This window comes from Peromyscus maniculatus, chromosome 23 (genome assembly GCF_049852395.1).
Source record: "Peromyscus maniculatus bairdii isolate BWxNUB_F1_BW_parent chromosome 23, HU_Pman_BW_mat_3.1, whole genome shotgun sequence".
Lineage (NCBI taxonomy): Eukaryota > Metazoa > Chordata > Mammalia > Rodentia > Cricetidae > Peromyscus > Peromyscus maniculatus.
The window spans coordinates 45,865,784-45,882,883 of record NC_134874.1 but is presented as its reverse complement, the minus strand read 5'-3'; the positions used below and the strand labels follow the sequence as shown (position 1 = coordinate 45,882,883).

Below are 17,100 nucleotides of genomic sequence, written 5' to 3'. Positions count from 1 at the left end.
TGACCTCTGCATGCAATGCCCGCACACAGTGCACTGACACACGTGCAGGCCAAACACGCACACACGTAAAATAAAAGGTTAAGTTCTTTAAACCACCTGTGTTCCTGAATGAAGATCACGGCAATACCACTGTTTCCTCTGCCCCTGTTCTAGGGCTAGCTGCCCTCCCAGGGAACAGGTGGCACAAGACAGACAGTGTGGGTCACTCTCTGAGCACATCTGTCCAGGCCCAGCTCAGGGAGGGGCTTTGGTCAGGGCACAGCAGGCCTCGTGACAACAAGCAAAGGTTTCCCTGAACATAAACCTAGACAAAAGGCCCACGTGGGCTGCAGCACCCCTGTGGCCTGGGTAGGAGTACCCCCATGTTGCCACAGAGCTCAGCTTAAGCCTTAAACCTGTGTTTCCTTAGAGAGCTCCAGCCCCACCCAACACAGGGAGAGGAGTACAGTGCAGAGCCCAGAAGCAGAAAGTGAAGGGTGGAGCTGTGGGCAGGGTCAAATGCTTGCCCAGCAATAGACTAAAGGCAATGGCGCCCTCTGGTGGCCATATACTGCCAGCACCTGAGTGGCTCCCGCTAAGCAGCTCTAGCTCAGCTCAGGGAAACTGCAAAAAGGCTAAAGCAGGGGCCCTGCAGCCCTGAGCACCAGCATGAAGCCTGGGTGCTTCTGTGCAGGACTACAGGAGCACATAGGACTCCTCGGTGCCTCCCCACAGCCTTAAGTTATGAAACAGCATGATTAGGCAACATCACTGCAGGTGTACCCGGGGGACACTGCATCCTCCTGAGTACTTGAATTTTATTTGGCTTTTAAAACGTCTTATTCACATAAAAAGGCATAGCATGCCTTCTGGGAGTTGGTTCTTGCCTTCCATCTTGTTCTCCCGCTGCTCTGCATACCCCAGGCTAGTGGCCTGTGAGCTTTAAAAGGACGCTGTCTCCGCAGGTGCGCACACACCACAGCACCTGGCTCTACACCTGGGGTCCAGGGCCAAACGTGGGTCATCAGGCTTATGTGGTAAAGCCTTTTATGTGCTGAGTCGTCTTCCAGGCCCAATTTCTTCTGTAGCCCAGGCTGCCCTCCAGGTTGCTGCATAGCAAAGGATGACCTTCAACTTCTGACCCTCCTGCCTCCACCTCCCGAGTGCTGGGATTGCAGGTGTGCACTACAATGCCTGGGTTACGCTGGGCTTTGTGCCTGCTGAGTAACACTTCACTGGCTGAGCTACAGCCTCGACTCCCGAGCATGTCACTTCTGTCACATCCAGGACACTGGAGCCAAACAGGAGAACCAGGGATTTTCCTATACACAGGGCAAGGTGGGAAGGGCAACAGCCGGGCTCCAGGCCATGCTCAGGCTCCTTGGTTATCTCTCAGTCTGAGGATTTCAGCTGTACATAGCATTTTAAAGGTTTATTTGGGGCAGGCAAGATGGCTCAGTAGGTAAAAGTGGTTGTTACCAAGCCACACAATCGGCCAGGACACCATGAAGAAGAGGACTCTCCAAAGTTGTCTCCTGCTCTCCGTGTGTGTGCTGTGGTGTGTGTATGCACCTACACATAAATACAGTTTTGATTGTTTATTTTTTGAGGGTTTCTCTGTGTAGCCCTGGCTGTCCTGGAACTCACTCTGTAGACCAGGCTGGCCTCAAACTCAGAGATCCGCCTGCCTCTGCCTCCCCAGTGCTGGGATTAAAGGGCTGCACCACCACTGCCCAGCATAAGCAATTTTATGAAGTTTATTGTTCCTGTACTGCTCCTTGCTCCTAACTCCAGAAATGAGTTAACAGCAGTGAGCAGACCAGGCCGCTTCTGCTCAGCCTAGGAAACGGTGCTCAGCCATCTTTGAGCTGCTCAAGGCTGAGTGCGGCCAGCCATGGGGACAAGGCTGGATGACTCATCCCCAGGAGCTAGTGATGTCATTTTGAGGGCCATGTCCACTTCCTCCCCCTCTAGTCACCCAAGCCTGCAGCTCAGCTCTGACATCAGGCTGACCGCTCAGGCTCTTCAGCTGTAGCCAGTGTTCAGGTGGTGACTGTCCCTTCAACCTGGCAAGAGGCCAGCCTCCTTCTCCACCAGCCGGCTGACGGTGCGCAGGGCCAGGGGCAGGGCCGTGTTGGTGTCTCGGTGGTAGCGGGGCTGGCACACGCCTGCAGTGGGTGTGAACACAAACTGGGCCACACTGGGCATCTTCAGGAGAGCCAGTAGCTCTGTGGCCCGGGTACGGATGGCTTCTGCGTCCTCCTCACTGTGCACAGAGCTGGTGGCTGGGTTCTGGGCCAGGGTCCGAATTTTTGACAGGAACAGTGACACCCTGGGGGGAGAAGGGTTCGGCTATTTAGTTGCCAAGGACCAGTTGCCTGAAGCCGCCCTCTATGGGTTCCTGCTCTGTGCTCCCTAGCAGGATACCTTGGGATCAGGTCTTGGCTCCGGGAGGCCAGCTTGGTCAGCGTGGTCATGAGTGCAGTGACCACCTGTGGGGGACAGCAGGGCAGGTCGGCCGAGGGACGGGACTGGGTGACTTCGAACAGCAGGGCCTCCAGGGCTTCAAAGAACCTGTTGATCTGCTCCACTGTGCACCTCTTGTCACAGGTCACCGACAGGTACTCGCCAATGGCCCACACCTACGCCCAGAACAGAGGCTCAGCACACACGGGGCTTCCTGTCCGATGGCGGGAGGGCGGGCATGTTCTTACCACACAGGTGAACATGCTGGCTCGGCTGCAGATGCTGCTCACGCTCCCCACAAACTCGAGAAGCTCTCGGGACAGCTCCACCACCAGCGACGGCTTCAGCTTACACAGTACCAGGAGCTGGGAGCTCAGCACCCTGCCAGGATAGAGGGAACCAACCCTGTGAAGCTGTGTGTGCTCGGGTCAGATCTGACCCCAGCCTATTTGATGCGGGAGAGCCAGGAGCAGTCAGTTGAAGTCAGGAGATTAAGAACTGCCCCCTATTGAAAGCTTTTCACTCCACTGGGGACATGCCTGCCTGAAATCCAGGCTATGAGAGAGTGAGGCAGGCGGAATGCTGAGTTCTAGGATAGCCCGGACTGGAGTGAGACCTGTCATAAAACTGAAGAGTAGATGGCCTGCCTAGAATCCCCAAATGAGGGGCTGGGGTGTGACTCAGTGGTAGAGCACCTGCCTAGACTACCCCAGTGAGGGGCTGGGGTGTGGCTCAGTGGTAGAGCACCTGCCTAGACTCCCCCAGTGAGGGGCTGGGGTGTGGCTCAGTGGTAGAGCACCTGCCTAGAATCCCCCAGTGAGGGGCTGGGGTGTGGCTCAGTGGTAGAGCACCTGCCTAGACTCCCCCAGTGAGGGGCTGGGGTGTGGCTCAGTGGTAGAGCACCTGCCTAGAATCCCCCAGTGAGGGGCTGGGGTGTGGCTCAGTGGTAGAGCACCTGCCTAGAATCCCCCAGTGAGGGGCTGGGGTGTGGCTCAGTGGTAGAGCACCTGCCTAGAATCCCCCAGTGAGGGGCTGGGGTGTGGCTCAGTGGTAGAGCACCTGCCTAGAATCCCCCAGTGAGGGGCTGGGGTGTGGCTCAGTGGTAGAGCACTTATCTAGCACTCAGGTGGCCCTAGGGTTAATCCCCAGGATGGTGTGTGTATGTGTCTGAGAATAAATGAGCTAAAGCAGTGGTTCTTAACCTGTGGGTTGTGACACTTTGAGGTCAAATATCAGAAATCCTGCATATCATTATGATTCATTAACAGGAGCAAAATTACAACTATGAAGTAGCAATGAAAATAACTTTATGGTTGGGGTTAGAGGTCACCACAACAGAGGAACTGCATTAAAGGGTCGCAGTATTAGGAAGGTTGAGAACCACTGCTCTAAAGAAAAAGGACCTTGGTGGACAGGGGCCTCTGCAATAGAGACATGAGGCCACCTTGAAGGGGCACAGAGAGTCTTGGAGGAGGGCAGCACCAGAATGTCCTGAATGGGAGATGAGATGGAGGAGGGAGGGGCCGGCAGCATAGCAGAGTGCTCGAGACCCCTGGCCTGTGCGCAGGACAGGAGAGGCAGAGGGATCCGGTCTGTGTGCCACAGGCACTGGTGACCCTGCCAGGGCTGAGCCTACCTGTGCACACGGGCCTCATACCGAGGGACCTGGTAGAGGGAGTCACTTCTGTCCAGGAGCAGCAGCGCCAGCTGGTTGATCAGGGCCCCGTCAGCAAACTGGGGTGGAGAACAAAGGCGGGTTCAGTCTTGGGCAGTGGGCACTGTTATCTTCTACCCTCAGGAGGGCTGAGGCCACAAAGTGGGAGCATGACTTAGGGGTGAATCTCCTCCCTCCCTCCCTCCCTCCCGCAGCACCTGAGGGATGGGGGGCGTGTAGTGGGGGCTAGGAGAGGACCTGGAAGCCCCAGCTTCTCCAGCCCTGCTCCTGCCCTGTATCTTTCGTTTAGGACCCTGCTCTGCTGAAGGGCGCAGTGGCACAAACCTTTACCCCGAGCACTTGGGAGACAGAGGCAGGGGGATGAGAGTTTGAGGCCAGTCTAGTCCACATGGAGACCTCCAGGCCAGTGGGTTTATACAGAGGCAGTGTCTCAAAAACAAGAACAAAAAAATAAGCCTGTTCCCCGAGGCCAAGGTTCTGTCCTGTCCATCTGGGTGACCCCAAATGGCCCCGTTCTGTTACTAGCCTACCTCAAGGGCTTCTGTGGGCTTGCAGTCATCGACCTGTGAACAGCAGCCGGGAGGGAACCATGGGCCATGGGGCCCCAGGGTACGGGGCTCATGCTGTTCTGGCCCTAGCTTGTGGTGCCAGCCTCGAGGGTCATGTGCCTGCCCCACCCTGAAGGCTGAAGTATGAGCAGTCCTCTCCCTGTCTCTTACTCAGAGGAGCCATGGAGGGTGTGGCAAGACAAACCTCGCGTGGGGTCAGGCCAGAGCACCACACTCTGGCCTGGTTCCTCTTGGCTATATGAGGTCTACAGGGGAGAGATCCCAGGTGGTGGGCTCACCTGGGTCACCGCTGAGAAGAAGGCCTGAAGCAGGATGGGTACTGCCTCTGCACACTGGGTTACCCGGGCACAGCTGGCCATGGGCTTCAGCAGCTGGTGAAGTGGCATCAGTCTGGGGATACAGCGGGGCTCCTGAGTGCTCACTCACTGTTACTTCCTGAGTGACCCACAGCAACCAGAAAAAGGGGTGCTGTGGCCAGACACAGGCAGTCATGGTTCACTTGCTCCTCGGGGCTCAAGGCCAGGAGATGTCAGGGGCTCCAGGAGAGCAGAGCCAGGGACAGGTCAGCACAGGCTGACCTGAGAGGCCTGCAGGCCACTCCTGGTCCTTTTACTCCCCAGAATATATAGTTTTCCCATCTATAGAGTGGACTGCTCACAGCATCAACCGAGGGCTGGGTCAAGCAGTGGAGCCCAGGCTCTGGGCCAGGAGCCCTTCCATACCCAGGGCTGCAGTGGGGGCCCAAGGCTCCCTCCCCAGGCTGAGGGTGAGAACACAGAGTCCCACATCATGGATGTGCTGATTGGCCCAGGGCTCCCACCTCTCTGTGGAGCGGCTGGCCTTGGTACGAAGCAGGTGGCGGAAGAGTCCTTGGAGCTGTGGGTCCCGGAAGGCCTCCAGGCAGCTAGGAATCTTGAGGGAGACGTCCCAAAGTGGCCTTTCTGATGGGGTCTGTGTGAACCTAAGAGGACAGAAGCTGGGCTGGGATGCTACTCTCAGCACAAGTCAACCATGGTCCTATTTGTCCCGACGCCAGGGGCACCTGCTGTAGCACCACAGGCTTGCAGGGCTGGGGAGGCAATCTGGGCCGCAGAGCATGGGAGACTCCCCTTGCTGGACACGGAAGTGCTGAGGAGCCCTGGGGCTCGGGCGCTGCTCTGGGTGGGTGGTGAAGGGACCAGAGATGTGCTGTTGCGGTCCGGAGTCTTGCAGGGGCTCTGGTCAGGGGTCGGGAGCAGTGAGGAGAGCAGCGCTGGTGCTGGCTGCATGGGAGGGGGCAGGGCTGCCCAGGGCAGAGTGGCCACCTGAGCTGTAGGTCCAGGGCAGCAGTCAGGCAGGGCAGGTCAAGCAGTGCGTGTAACATCTCCACGGCCGTGCCAGCATCCACCAGAGCTGGCAGGAGTACCACGAACTCGGCTGTGAGGGGAGGGCTGTTCCAAGCCAGGAACTGTGGGCGATACAGTGGCTCAGACAGGGCGGGAGGACGCTGGCTGGCCATGGCCTCAACCAGTGGCTCCTACTGCCCACTCACACCACTGAGACACTGTTCAGACGGGGCAGCTGGACCCACCCCCCTTCCTCCCCACACTGCCCGAGATGAGGCTGTGTGTTTTGGGCCATGTTCTGAGGATTTCATTGACTACTGTTAGTGTGAGCACGTGCACACGCACACAAATGGGAAGCCAAAGGACACCGTGCAGGAGTTGGGTCTCTCGTTTTAACACGTGGATCCCAAGGCCGGAACTTCCACCCGTCAGCATCAAGTGTCTTTACTAGCTGGAGCCATCTCTCTGGCCACGTCTGCTCTTCTATTTCGTCCTTTGTAGCCAATTTTGTGCCAGCAATGAGGTTAGCCATTCCTGAATCACTCTTTAGGAAAAGGACTGAACGCTGGGGTAGGGAGATGGCCCAGTCAGGAAAGTACTTGCCGTGCACACACGGGAACCTTGGTTCTAGCCCCCAGAACCCTAAATTCCAGGTGTGGTGGTGCATGCCCTGCACTGGGGAGGTAGAGACAGGCAGATTTCTGGGGCTTGCTACAGACAGGTTAGTCCACTTGGAGAGTTCCAGATCAAAGAGAGGCCCCATTGTTTGACGAACACCACCTGAGGTTGACCTCTGACCTCCAGAAGCGCGCACGCACGCACGCACGCACGCACGCACTCGCACACACACACACACACACACACACCCCTCCCACAGATCCATCACAGGCTCGTAGTAATGGACTGAATGCACCAGTCTGAGTAATGCCATGGGTCAAGCCAGGCATGACTGCACATACCTACAATCTGGCACCCAGGAGGCTTGGCTTCCTGGAGCAGAGGTATCTCAAAACTGAAGCTGGCCAGCTCAAAGTCAGCCCATCCATCTCCTGCCTCTGCATGATATTAGTTTGTTTTTTAGATATTATTTCATGTGTATGAGTGGTTTGCCAGCGCGTATGCATGGGCACTGTGTGCATAAAGCGCCTGAAGAGGCGAGCAGAGGGCACTGGATCCCTGGGAATTAGTAACAGATGGTTGTGAGCCACCATATGCTAGGAATTGAACCTAGGTTCTTTGCAAGAACAGCCAGTGCTCTTAACCACTGAACCATCTCTCCAGCCCTTAGATTTTTCTTTTTGTTGTTTGTTTTTGAGACAAGGTGTCCCTATGGGACCCTGGCCATCCTGGAACTCCCTATGTAGACCAGGCTGGTCTTGAACTCCTTAGAGATCCTCTTGCCTCTGCCTCCTGAGTGCCAGGATTAAAGGTGTGTGCTGACACATCCAGCTTTGTTTGCTTTTTGAGACAGGGTGTCACGTAGCCCAGGCTGACCTGGAACTGCTATGTAACTGAAGCAGGCCTTGAACTCCTACTTCTGATCGCCTTGCCTCAGCCTCCCTTGTGCTGGGATTACATGTACGTAGCACCATGTCTGGCTGCCATGTGGCTGTCTGAGATGATGCTGTTTGTATGTTATGATACACGGAGACTCCCAGCCCTAACACCTTGCCCTGGGCCCACCTGCAAAGACGCCCACACGTGCCTTGAACAGACTAGGGAAGTTCAACCTGAGAAGGCTGAGGAAGTGGGGGTCAAACAGAGCCAGGTTGTGTGTGCAGAAGTGTATGACCTCGAAGGCAAGGGTCGGGCTGTAGAAGCGCTCAGAAGGGAGTCTGCTGAGCAGGTGCTGGTAGATGGCTTCTGCATCCATGGCGGCTGCCTCCCCTGAAAGACACCAGAGGCCACCAGGGCATTAGGTGCTGCGGAAGGTAGCACCTGCAGTGTAACCTGGGTTAAAGAACTCAGAGTGTGGCCGAGCCTCCAGGGGCACACGTCTCCAGAAACCCGAAAGGCTTCTGTAGATGCTGTCGCCTCCCTTAGGCCTCAGAGCACCACCCACGGGGACACTGTCGGGAAAGGTGTAGGCCGCAATGTCTGACTTTCATGGGCCCATGGTAGAGCAGAGTTCTGAGCTTGCCTGGGAACTGTAATCTCAGCCACTCAGGAAGCTAAAACAGAAGAATCCCAAGTTCAAGACCAGCCTGGGCAAGTTTGAGAGAACCCATTCCGAAATAAAAGAGAGGCTAAGGTGTGGTGGCACACTCTTTTAAACCCAGCACTTGGGAGACAGAGGCAGGTGGACCTCCATGAGTTCCAGGTCAGCCAGAGCTACACATGAGTGCCTGTTTCAAAACAAAGAAAAACCAAACTCATAAAAAACAAAACAAAACAATCAAAAAGAGGGCTGGGGATTAAACTCACCTAGAACCACCCCCCCAGTGAGGGGCTGGGGTATATCTCAGTGGTGGAGCACCTGCCTAGAATCCCCCAGAGAGGGGCTGGGGTGTGGCTCAGTGGTAGAGCACCTGCCTAGAATCCCCCAGTGAGGGCTGGGGTGTGACTCAGTGGTAGAGCACCTGCCTAGAATCCCCCAGTGAGGGGCTGGGGTGTGGCTCAGTGGTAGAGCCCCTGCCTAGAATCCCCAAGTGAGGGGTTGGGGTGTGGCTCAGTGGTAGAGCACCTGCCTAGAATCCCCCAGTGAGGGGCTGGGGTGTGGCTCAGCAGCAGAGCACTTGTCTAGTATATGAAGGACCTGGGTTCCATGCCCAGTACCACCAATAAACAAACAAAACAAAACTGTACATGTGAGAGCCTCTGAGTGCCTAGAAGAAACTTTCCATGTATCCAGACTCACCATGGTTCAGGAAGAACTGAGCAAGGGGCACCAGTGCCCGCTCGCTGCCAGGGTCTTCACCCAGCCTCCTATGCAGGGCCTTCAGACAGGAGAGGGTGCGGAAAAGGAAGGAGGGGTCCTGCCGGCACAGCACGTCCAGCACCAACACAGCTTCCACCAGGCACTGCAGGGACACTGAGCTGGGTCAGGGGTCCCGGCAGCAGCTGCCCCAGCCACCCTGCAGGCCACTTACAGCTTTCTGTAGGTCGGAGTCTCCCTTCCTCAAGGCTCCTGGAAAAGAGAAAACTGACTTGTCTCAAAACAGCCCCATAACAAGGCAGCCTGTGTCCTAGAAGCTGAGACCAGGACAATGAGTAGTCACGTGACAAGACGGGGGTCGGGGACTGGTGCCCATAAGATGTGTACAAGATGGGTGGACCCTAGATGCCAGAGGTGAGGAGCTAGACACACAGGTAGGGCCTGTCCTCAGACACAAGGACACACTGTCCTGACCCCACAGTGAGCTGAGATCCCCAGCTCTTCTTTTCAAGATTTTATTTTTAATTTCAATTCAAGTGAATGGGTGTTTTTTCTACATATTATGTATGTGTGTCTGGTGTCTGAGGAGGCCAGAAGCGGGCATCAGATCCTCTCTAACTGTAGTTACTCTGGGAAACCCTGTGGGACCAAAACCAGGTCCTTTGCAAGAGCGGCAAGTGCTCTTAGCTGCTGGGCCCTCTCTCCCTCCATTCCCCGCCAGCTCTTTTCAATCAGATACTCAGTTAGCTCGGCTGCCTTGACCCCACCCTGGAGGGCAATGTGGGCTGGGGCCAGGTGGTGGTAGCCTGGGGACTCACTCCGGTTACTCTGTTCCAACAGGCGCTGGCAGTACTCGAAGGCCACCTCCCTCAGCCGCTCCCGAGGGGGCAGCAGGCGGCTGGCAGTGGAGGTGGCGGACAGCACAGACAAGGTGGATCCCTCCAGCTCCGACTTGTCATCTGTAGGAGAAAACACATCTGTAGGACAGACACACGGCCCAGCAGCTTCCTGGAGCGCTCAAGGTCGCTCACGTCATTGGGTATGAGGCTGTTGTCACCGGAGCCACATGCACAGATTTGTCTGGGTTACTAGTTGGTTTTCTGTTTGTTTTTGAGCGTATGAATTAGGGTCTTGCTATGTAGCTGAGGCTGGTCTCAAACCTATAATCCTTCTTCTTCAGAGTCCCAGGTGCCGGCAGAATAGGTACGGATCCCTACACTTAGCTTAGTTTTGTGTTTTTGAGACAGGGCCTCAAAACAGCCTGGGTTGTGGCCCAGGCTGGGTTCAAACTACGTAGCTGAGACTGGCCTTGAATTCCCTGATCCTCCTGCCTCCACCTCCAAGTTCTGGGCTCATGAGCATGTACCACCATGGACAGCTGAGTTTGACTGTCTGTAAACCAAGTCTGCAGATGGGGCAAGATCAGATAGGCCTGTGAGTAGCTGCCCTGGATGATCCATCTGGCTCTCTGGGAGCACCTTGTGGAGACATCAGTATGCCTGCAAAGGGTGCTGGGCTGTGTTCTCAGCTCTTCCTGGGCTCAGAGTGCCTCTGGTGCTGGCCTCCGAACTGATCACACTCCTTGTTTGGTCTATAGACACCTGTGGTGTCCTTATAGGGCTCAGCTGCCTCCTGCCCACCCCTGACCTGCACCCAAGTCACAGTGTACTTGTGCTTTCTACCCCTCTCTGTCCCACCCTGGGCACACCTGCATCTGGACTGCCTGGGTCCTCAGGGCCACTGTGCAGCAGCCACTTCCGAAGCATAGAGAAGGCCTGCACGTTCAGCCACTGGTCCTCTGTGAAGTGCTGGCCCGTGGAGAGTACCGTGAAGAAGTCAGAAGCCACTGCTCCATCCACCTCAGTGATGGGACCTGGCTGTGGGAGGAAGGACAGGGCTGAGGACGAGCCTGGTGGGCTCACGAACCACTCAGTACAGAAATCATGTGAGGCTGTGAGCTCCAGCACGGCCCAGGGGCCTGCACACCTGCCCTCTCCAAGGTTGCACTGCAGGATGCATCCACACTCCTAGATCCAGCAGGCCTACCCCAAGACCTAAAGACACACGGTACGACTGCAGCTCAGATGTGTCCACATCCTCCTCTGTAGGCACTGAGCAGGAGCCACACACACTGAGGAGCTGGCCAGACCCAGAGTACACTCCCCCTCCTGGGCACTCCCTACTCAGAGGCAGAGACAGCAATGAGAAACCTGACTGGAACCAAGGGGAAGGACCGCCATGGGAACACGTCTGGTCATACTGGCATGTGCAGTGTCCATGCATGGGAGACAGAGAATGAGCACTCTCAGAGGAGATAGTCGTGTTGTTTTGTTTTTGTGACAGGGTCTTGTGTACATCATTCTGTCCTCAAACTTGCTGTGTAGCTGAGGATGACCTTGAACTCCTGATTCTCTTGCTTCCACCTCCTAGGTTCTGGGACTGCAGGTGTGCAGCACCACACTCAGTTTTACGTGGTTCTGGGACTTGAACCCATGGCTTCATGCACACTAGGCAAATGCTCTACCAACTGAGCCTCGTCCCCAGCCTGTGACAGCTTTTGTGATTTCAGCTCCCTGCGAACCTGAAGCAGCTGCCACTCACCTGCCGGGTCCTGGGTGTAGAGAAGAAGCCCCCTGAGTACGGGAGCCCTTGCTGGATGCTGGCGTAGCGCAGCCAGTCCACTAGCCTTTTGCTGAGCAGGTTGGTCTGGTCTGTAGGGAAGGGCAGGGGTGCAGTGATGGAAAGTTAAGCCTCCAGGTTCCCAGGTTTGCTCAAGAGAAAATGGGGCTCACCAGACCCCCCACACCATGGGTACAAGCTGGGAAGCTATTCAGGGTTCTCCAACAGTGTAACCCTCCTTCTGCCACGCCCGAGATGATGGTTGCTGTGGGAAAGGAGCCAAGAAGGCCTTTTGGGAAGAAGTGTCCAGTACCTACCTTCCATGAGGGTGCCTGGGGCCAGGCCAATGACCTTGGACAGGACAGGGAGGAGGTGCCTGACACTGGGGCCCTCGGGCTGCCGGTTCTCAAGGATCTTGAAGATGCGCTGGCTCACACATCTGATCTCTCCTTTTCTGTCTCCCTTCAAAGCAGGACAGGTAGTTGAGGACTGGTAAAGTGAGTGCTTCGGCAGCACAGGGACCTGAGTTCGATCCCCAGAAAGCATCTGGAAAGCATACTGCAGTCGCTCTTTAAGTGTGGAATCCTATGCTCAGGAACATCACACTGGTGGGCCAGGCCCTGAAGTCTGACTTAGCTATCAACAGAGACCTGGGGTGTGTGCACAAGGGTATGGGGGTGCTATGCACACTTGAGATAGTCATTAGAGCATCCAAGGGAGTGGGCTCTGGGCAGAGTGGATGCACTGGGGGACAGAGACCAGCTTGCTGTATTCCCGAGATCTCAGAACCACCAGAAACAGATGCCGCCATCGACACCACCTCATCCCCAACGGTGACAACTGTTTTACCTGGGCCAACAGCAAAGAGGCCACGAGGCTGAGCTGACGGGTGTTTTGGGTGTGATCACAGGACAGGGCCAGGTCATCAAAAGGTGACATCTCTCTCAAGATAGCGGCACAGAGGCCCTGAAGCTGCTCGGGGCTTGTGGGCAAACAGAGGGTGGTCTGCAACAGGTCCAGACACATCTTCTCCAGCCTGGAGGGCGAGACCCACCAGGAGACACGTCAGGCCTCTGGCAAGTACACTGACACCCCAGGGAAGCTGGCTGGGACTGTCTGGGGATGCACAAGGATTCACAGTGCACTCACCTCCGGGGGTACTTGGTGGCTGAGACAATGAGCGAGAGCCTCTGCAGGGCATCCATGGTGGCTGGCCCAGGGGGTTCCTGCAGCAGCTTAGTGACCCGGGTGCAGAATCGCTGCAGTTCCTCATCCTGTATCTCCCTAAGGAAGGAAGGGGAACCACGGTAGCATGGATCCCAACTGGTCTCAATAATAAAAACCTGGAGCCAGATATTGGGGTAAATGCTGAAAGATCAGTAAAGGAGCCAGACGCTAGAGAGACTTAACTTAACCTCTACTGAAGGTTAGTTAAGGAAGCTGAGCTCCCGTCTCCTCCTGCCTTATATTCCTCTCTCCGCCCAGCCATTTCACTTCCTGGTTCCACCTCCCTAGTGCTGAGATTAAAGATGTGAGATCCCAAGTGCTGGGATCAAAGGTGTGCACCACCAGCACCAGCACCAGCACCAGCACCAGCACCAGCACCAGCACCAGCACCAGCACCAGCACCCGGCTCTGTTTCTCTTTTAGACTGGTTCAATCTCGAGTAGCCCAGGTGGCCTTGAACTCCTGATCTTCTTGCTTTTTCCTCTCAAGTGCTAGGATTAAAGGTGTGTGACACCACTGCCTGGCCTCTGTGGTTATCTAGTGATCTCCATGCAAGCTTTATTTGTTAAGACACAAACAAAATACCACCACAGATCATGGTGCTGCCCTAAGCCACAAGCACGTCCCCCAGGGGGACTATCCCTAACCAGCACAGAGAAAGTAGGGAAGAGCCATCCAGGCTCACAGTGCTTGGGAGGGAGGATTACAGGAACTGGAGTGTAGACAGGATCCTCCCCTGGAACTGAGATGCGGCACCCCCAGTTTCCTAGTGACACCCTTTAATAAAGATGATTCATCCATCCTTGTTCTGTTGTTCCAATGGTAAAAAGAAAACACTACTTTAAGGGTTTCTTTTTTTTCCCCCCCTTTGTTTTGAGACTGGGCCTCACTTTGTAGCCCAGGCTAGCCTGGAGCTTGCAGAAATCCTCCTGCCTCCACTTCCAAGCACTGACATTACAAGAGTGAGCCAACACACTCAGTAAAAGGTTTTTATGGGCCTCTCAAAAGTCAAAACTATTTAGTCTAAGTCCCCTCCCTCCCCAGAGTCTTGCTATATAGCCCAGGCTGAACTTATTACATAGCCCAGACTCAAACTCTTCATCCTCCTTCCTTGTCCTCCCAAGATGTATGGGTGTGCACGACCACGACCCACGTCTCCCAGCCCCCACCTTCACTGGCAGTGATGGATTTGAAGCCAGGGCCTTGCACATGATAAGGAAGCACTCGCTCTACCTCTGAGCTCCATTACCTCTGAGCTCAAGCTGCCTTTCAGACATGCTTCAGTGAGCCTCCCTCCGGCTTTTGAAAAGGGAATCTAGAAGCTACACTGCAGAGCAAAGGTTACAGCAGGGGGTAAGATAAGCCTGATATAGTATGTTGCTGGCTTAACTCGCAATGCTGAGACTAAACTAAGCACCAGTGTGGAAATCAGTTTCTCAGCTTCTCTCCCAAGCTTAACAGCAAGGAAAGGAGGGCGGGGACTGCAGCAGGGCAGAAGGGCGCTTGTCTAGACCATGCGGCCCTGGGGTCCATCCCCAACACCACAAAATAAAGACCCACGATGAAGGAATTGCCTGGTGCGGAGGTATTGGGGAGGCAGAGTCAAGTGGATCTCTGCTGAGTCTGAGGCCAGTCTGGTCTACAAAGCAAGTTCCTGGGGCCACACAGTGAGGCTCTGTCTCAATTATTCCCCGCTCAAAAAAAAGAGAAAAAAAATTACTGGATGAGGGGCCTCCGACTTCCTAACCATGGCTGACAGCCCACTGTGGTCTCCAGACAGGGCTTACTTGCAGTTTGCACACTGCCCCGTTTTGGACCTGTCAGCTGTTTGGCATCTGGGAACCAAAAACAGACAGGTAGCTGCCTCTCTGCAGCTACTGCACGTCCTAGTCTCTTTGAAGGCTGCAGGATGATCTCCAACGACTTCGCCACCACCCTAGCCTACTTTGTTTTCTACATCCTCCACCCAGAGTCATATAAGGTACCACAGAAGAGGCTGGGTGAGGAAAGGGAGATACCCCTAACCCGGGCACAGTGATAAACTATGAGTCAGAGAATGAAATGACCAAACTAGAGATACTCTGCACCGTGTGGTTACAGCTTCAGTACAGCTTTAAAATGCCGACCCAATTTTCCCACAACTCCCCATTGCTTCTGGGGACCCCTCCCAGGACAAAAATCATTTCAATGAGTCCTTGTGCCTTTCATCCACCTGCCCCATGATCCTGAGCAGAATCTGAGTGGGAAATGTTATTTTCGTGCTGGCATGAGGTGACATGCTGACCAAGACTAAAGTCTCCATGAAACACACTGCTTAAAATGAAAACTATGCCCTCTGCTAGGAGGGCGGTGTGGGCCGGCGGGCAGACTGTGTGGCTCGGTCACCAAACACTTTCTAACAGATCTTGGGAGTTTTTGTTTTTGTTTTTAATTTGTTACATGTATTTCTTTATGTGCATGTGGGGGCGCTCGAGTGGAGATCAGAAGACAACCTGAGGGAGTTGATTTTCTCCAGGGGTCGAACCGAGGCTGTCAGGCTTGGCTGCAAGGGCGTTCACCCATTGAGCCCTCCTCGGAGTTCTGTCTTGTTTGCAGACTCCAGACTTGAACGCTCTTTCAGGCTGTTGTTCCCCTACATCCCAGAGACCTCATCTACATTTTAATCTCTCACAAGTGGCCCAAGCTCAGAGTCCAGATTTGTCCCTTTGCTTTTTAAGTTTACCAAATGCACCAGATCTGGGCTTCTGGCAGACACTCCCTTCATCTGATCAAATGCCATCAAGTCTTGGACCCGCTAGTTGGGAAGGAAGGCGCAACCTAGGGTGCTCAGTGCAGGACCAGCGTAGCCTGGCACCAGACACGATGGGGAGGACTTCTTAGTTGGGTTGTGCAACTTACACTCCACGTAGGCGTCCCGAGGCCGGGACCCGGCGCTACGCGGGCACCCGAGCCGCGCAGCGGGACCACAGACACCCCGCCCCTCCTTAGCTTTGTCTCGCCCCGTGGCCCCGGCCCCAGATCTGCAGACCTGGCCTGGTGCAGCAGACTCTCCGCGCCCGCCGAGAACATCCTGATGCAGCTTAGAGGCCACCCGTGCCCAAGGCGTGTCGCGAACTTCCGGGTCGTGTCACATGATGTGTCATGTGCCCGAACGACGTCTGTCTCGCTCTCACTCCTCCCTCCCGCCCCAGCACATCCCTCCCACGCCCCGGCTGCGTCACGTGGGAGAACTTGAAGCACGAGCGGCCGGCTTCCGGTGCCACATCTCGTGGGAGGACCCTGCTAGCGAAAGACAGACTTCCGGTATTGCGTCAGGTGGGCGGGGCGGAGGCCATGGGCCAATCAGTTGCTGTAAGGAAGCCGGTTCCGGGCCAGCTCCCGGGCACATATCCATGTCAGCCGTCAGCCAAGGAACCCTGGAACCGCAGTTCTTGGAACCCAGATCTCCTGGCCCCGGAACAGCTCCCTTTGATTCCGGAACTGCTAGTGGAAGGTTCTGGGCCTGGAGAGAAGACTAGGCACATAGTTTAGCAGTAGAGTGCCTGTCTAGAATCCCCCAGTGAGGGGCTAGGGGCGTGACTTGGTGGTAGAGTGCTTGCCTAGCCTGTGTGAGGCCTTGGGCTCCATCCTCAGCAAGACAAACCAGTGTGCCAAGGGTTCATCATTTCCCCTTTCTCGACACATACATGCACAGCTGGTAAACAACATTACCATGCATAATATTTGATCTGTTTCTAAAAAATCTGTAACAGGTTGTTTGAAGGTCTCATTAGTGGAAAATAGTTGTGTGTGTGTGTGTGTGTATGCTGGAGAAATGGCTCAGTCAGTAAATTGCTTGCTATGCAAGCATGAAGACCAGAGCTTGAGTTCCCAGCACCACATAAAAATATCCAGGCACTACACACACACACACACACACACACACACACACACACACACACACACACACCTGTGTGACAGACACATTTTTATGAATTCTGTCAGGCACCCAGTGTCTTGCTAGCCTGGGGTTCTGAGATGAGGAGGCCCCCACACCACTCACTTACTCACTCACTCACTCACTCACTCACTTGTGTTCAGGTAGATTGAGGAGCTGTCATGGTGGGAACTTGGACCCATGTCTGTCTGTCTGGCCTAGTGCCTATGACCTAGAATGAGCAAGGTGTCAGATAAATGGGCAGAAGCAGAGTTGGTAAGTGCTTTCCTTGCAAGCATGAGAACCATGTAAGAATAAAGCACACACTTGTAATCCAGCACTGGGGAAGCGGACACAGGTGGATCCCAGCGTTTTGCTGGTGGGCCAGCCTAGCTTATTTGGCAAGTCCCAGGCCAGTGAGCGCCCGTGTCTCAAAGGACAAGGTGGGG

At 55.2% G+C, this 17,100-nt stretch overlaps 1 protein-coding gene across 1 annotated transcript; it reads right to left on the bottom strand.

Moving 5' to 3' along the window:
- Positions 1–1,562: 1,562 nt before the first annotated feature.
- Positions 1,563–16,003, bottom strand: Ap5z1 (adaptor related protein complex 5 subunit zeta 1). Its single transcript, XM_006992682.4, has 17 exons — positions 15,764–16,003; positions 12,658–12,792; positions 12,358–12,544; positions 11,826–11,970; positions 11,491–11,600; positions 10,598–10,766; positions 9,708–9,848; positions 9,104–9,141; positions 8,872–9,034; positions 7,720–7,901; positions 5,994–6,136; positions 5,510–5,650; positions 4,968–5,079; positions 4,082–4,179; positions 2,694–2,826; positions 2,407–2,621; positions 1,563–2,311 (listed from the first exon to the last, which is right to left on the bottom strand). Exons 1-17 carry the CDS (start codon positions 15,802–15,804, stop codon positions 2,041–2,043), a joined length of 2,424 nt encoding a protein of 807 aa, XP_006992744.1. The 5' UTR covers positions 15,805–16,003; the 3' UTR covers positions 1,563–2,040.
- Between the last annotated feature and the right edge of the window lie 1,097 nt (positions 16,004–17,100).

Coding starts and splice junctions, on each gene's coding strand:
- Ap5z1 (XM_006992682.4), bottom strand. CDS start 15,804: ATGTTCTCGGCGGGCGCGGAGAGTCTGCTGCACCAGGCCAG. Junction 7,902..8,871: donor TCAGTTCTTCCTGAACCATG/GTGAGTCTGGAT, acceptor GGTGTCTTTCAG/GGGAGGCAGCCGCCATGGAT. Junction 5,080..5,509: donor GCCAGCCGCTCCACAGAGAG/GTGGGAGCCCTG, acceptor CTGTATCCCCAG/ACTGATGCCACTTCACCAGC.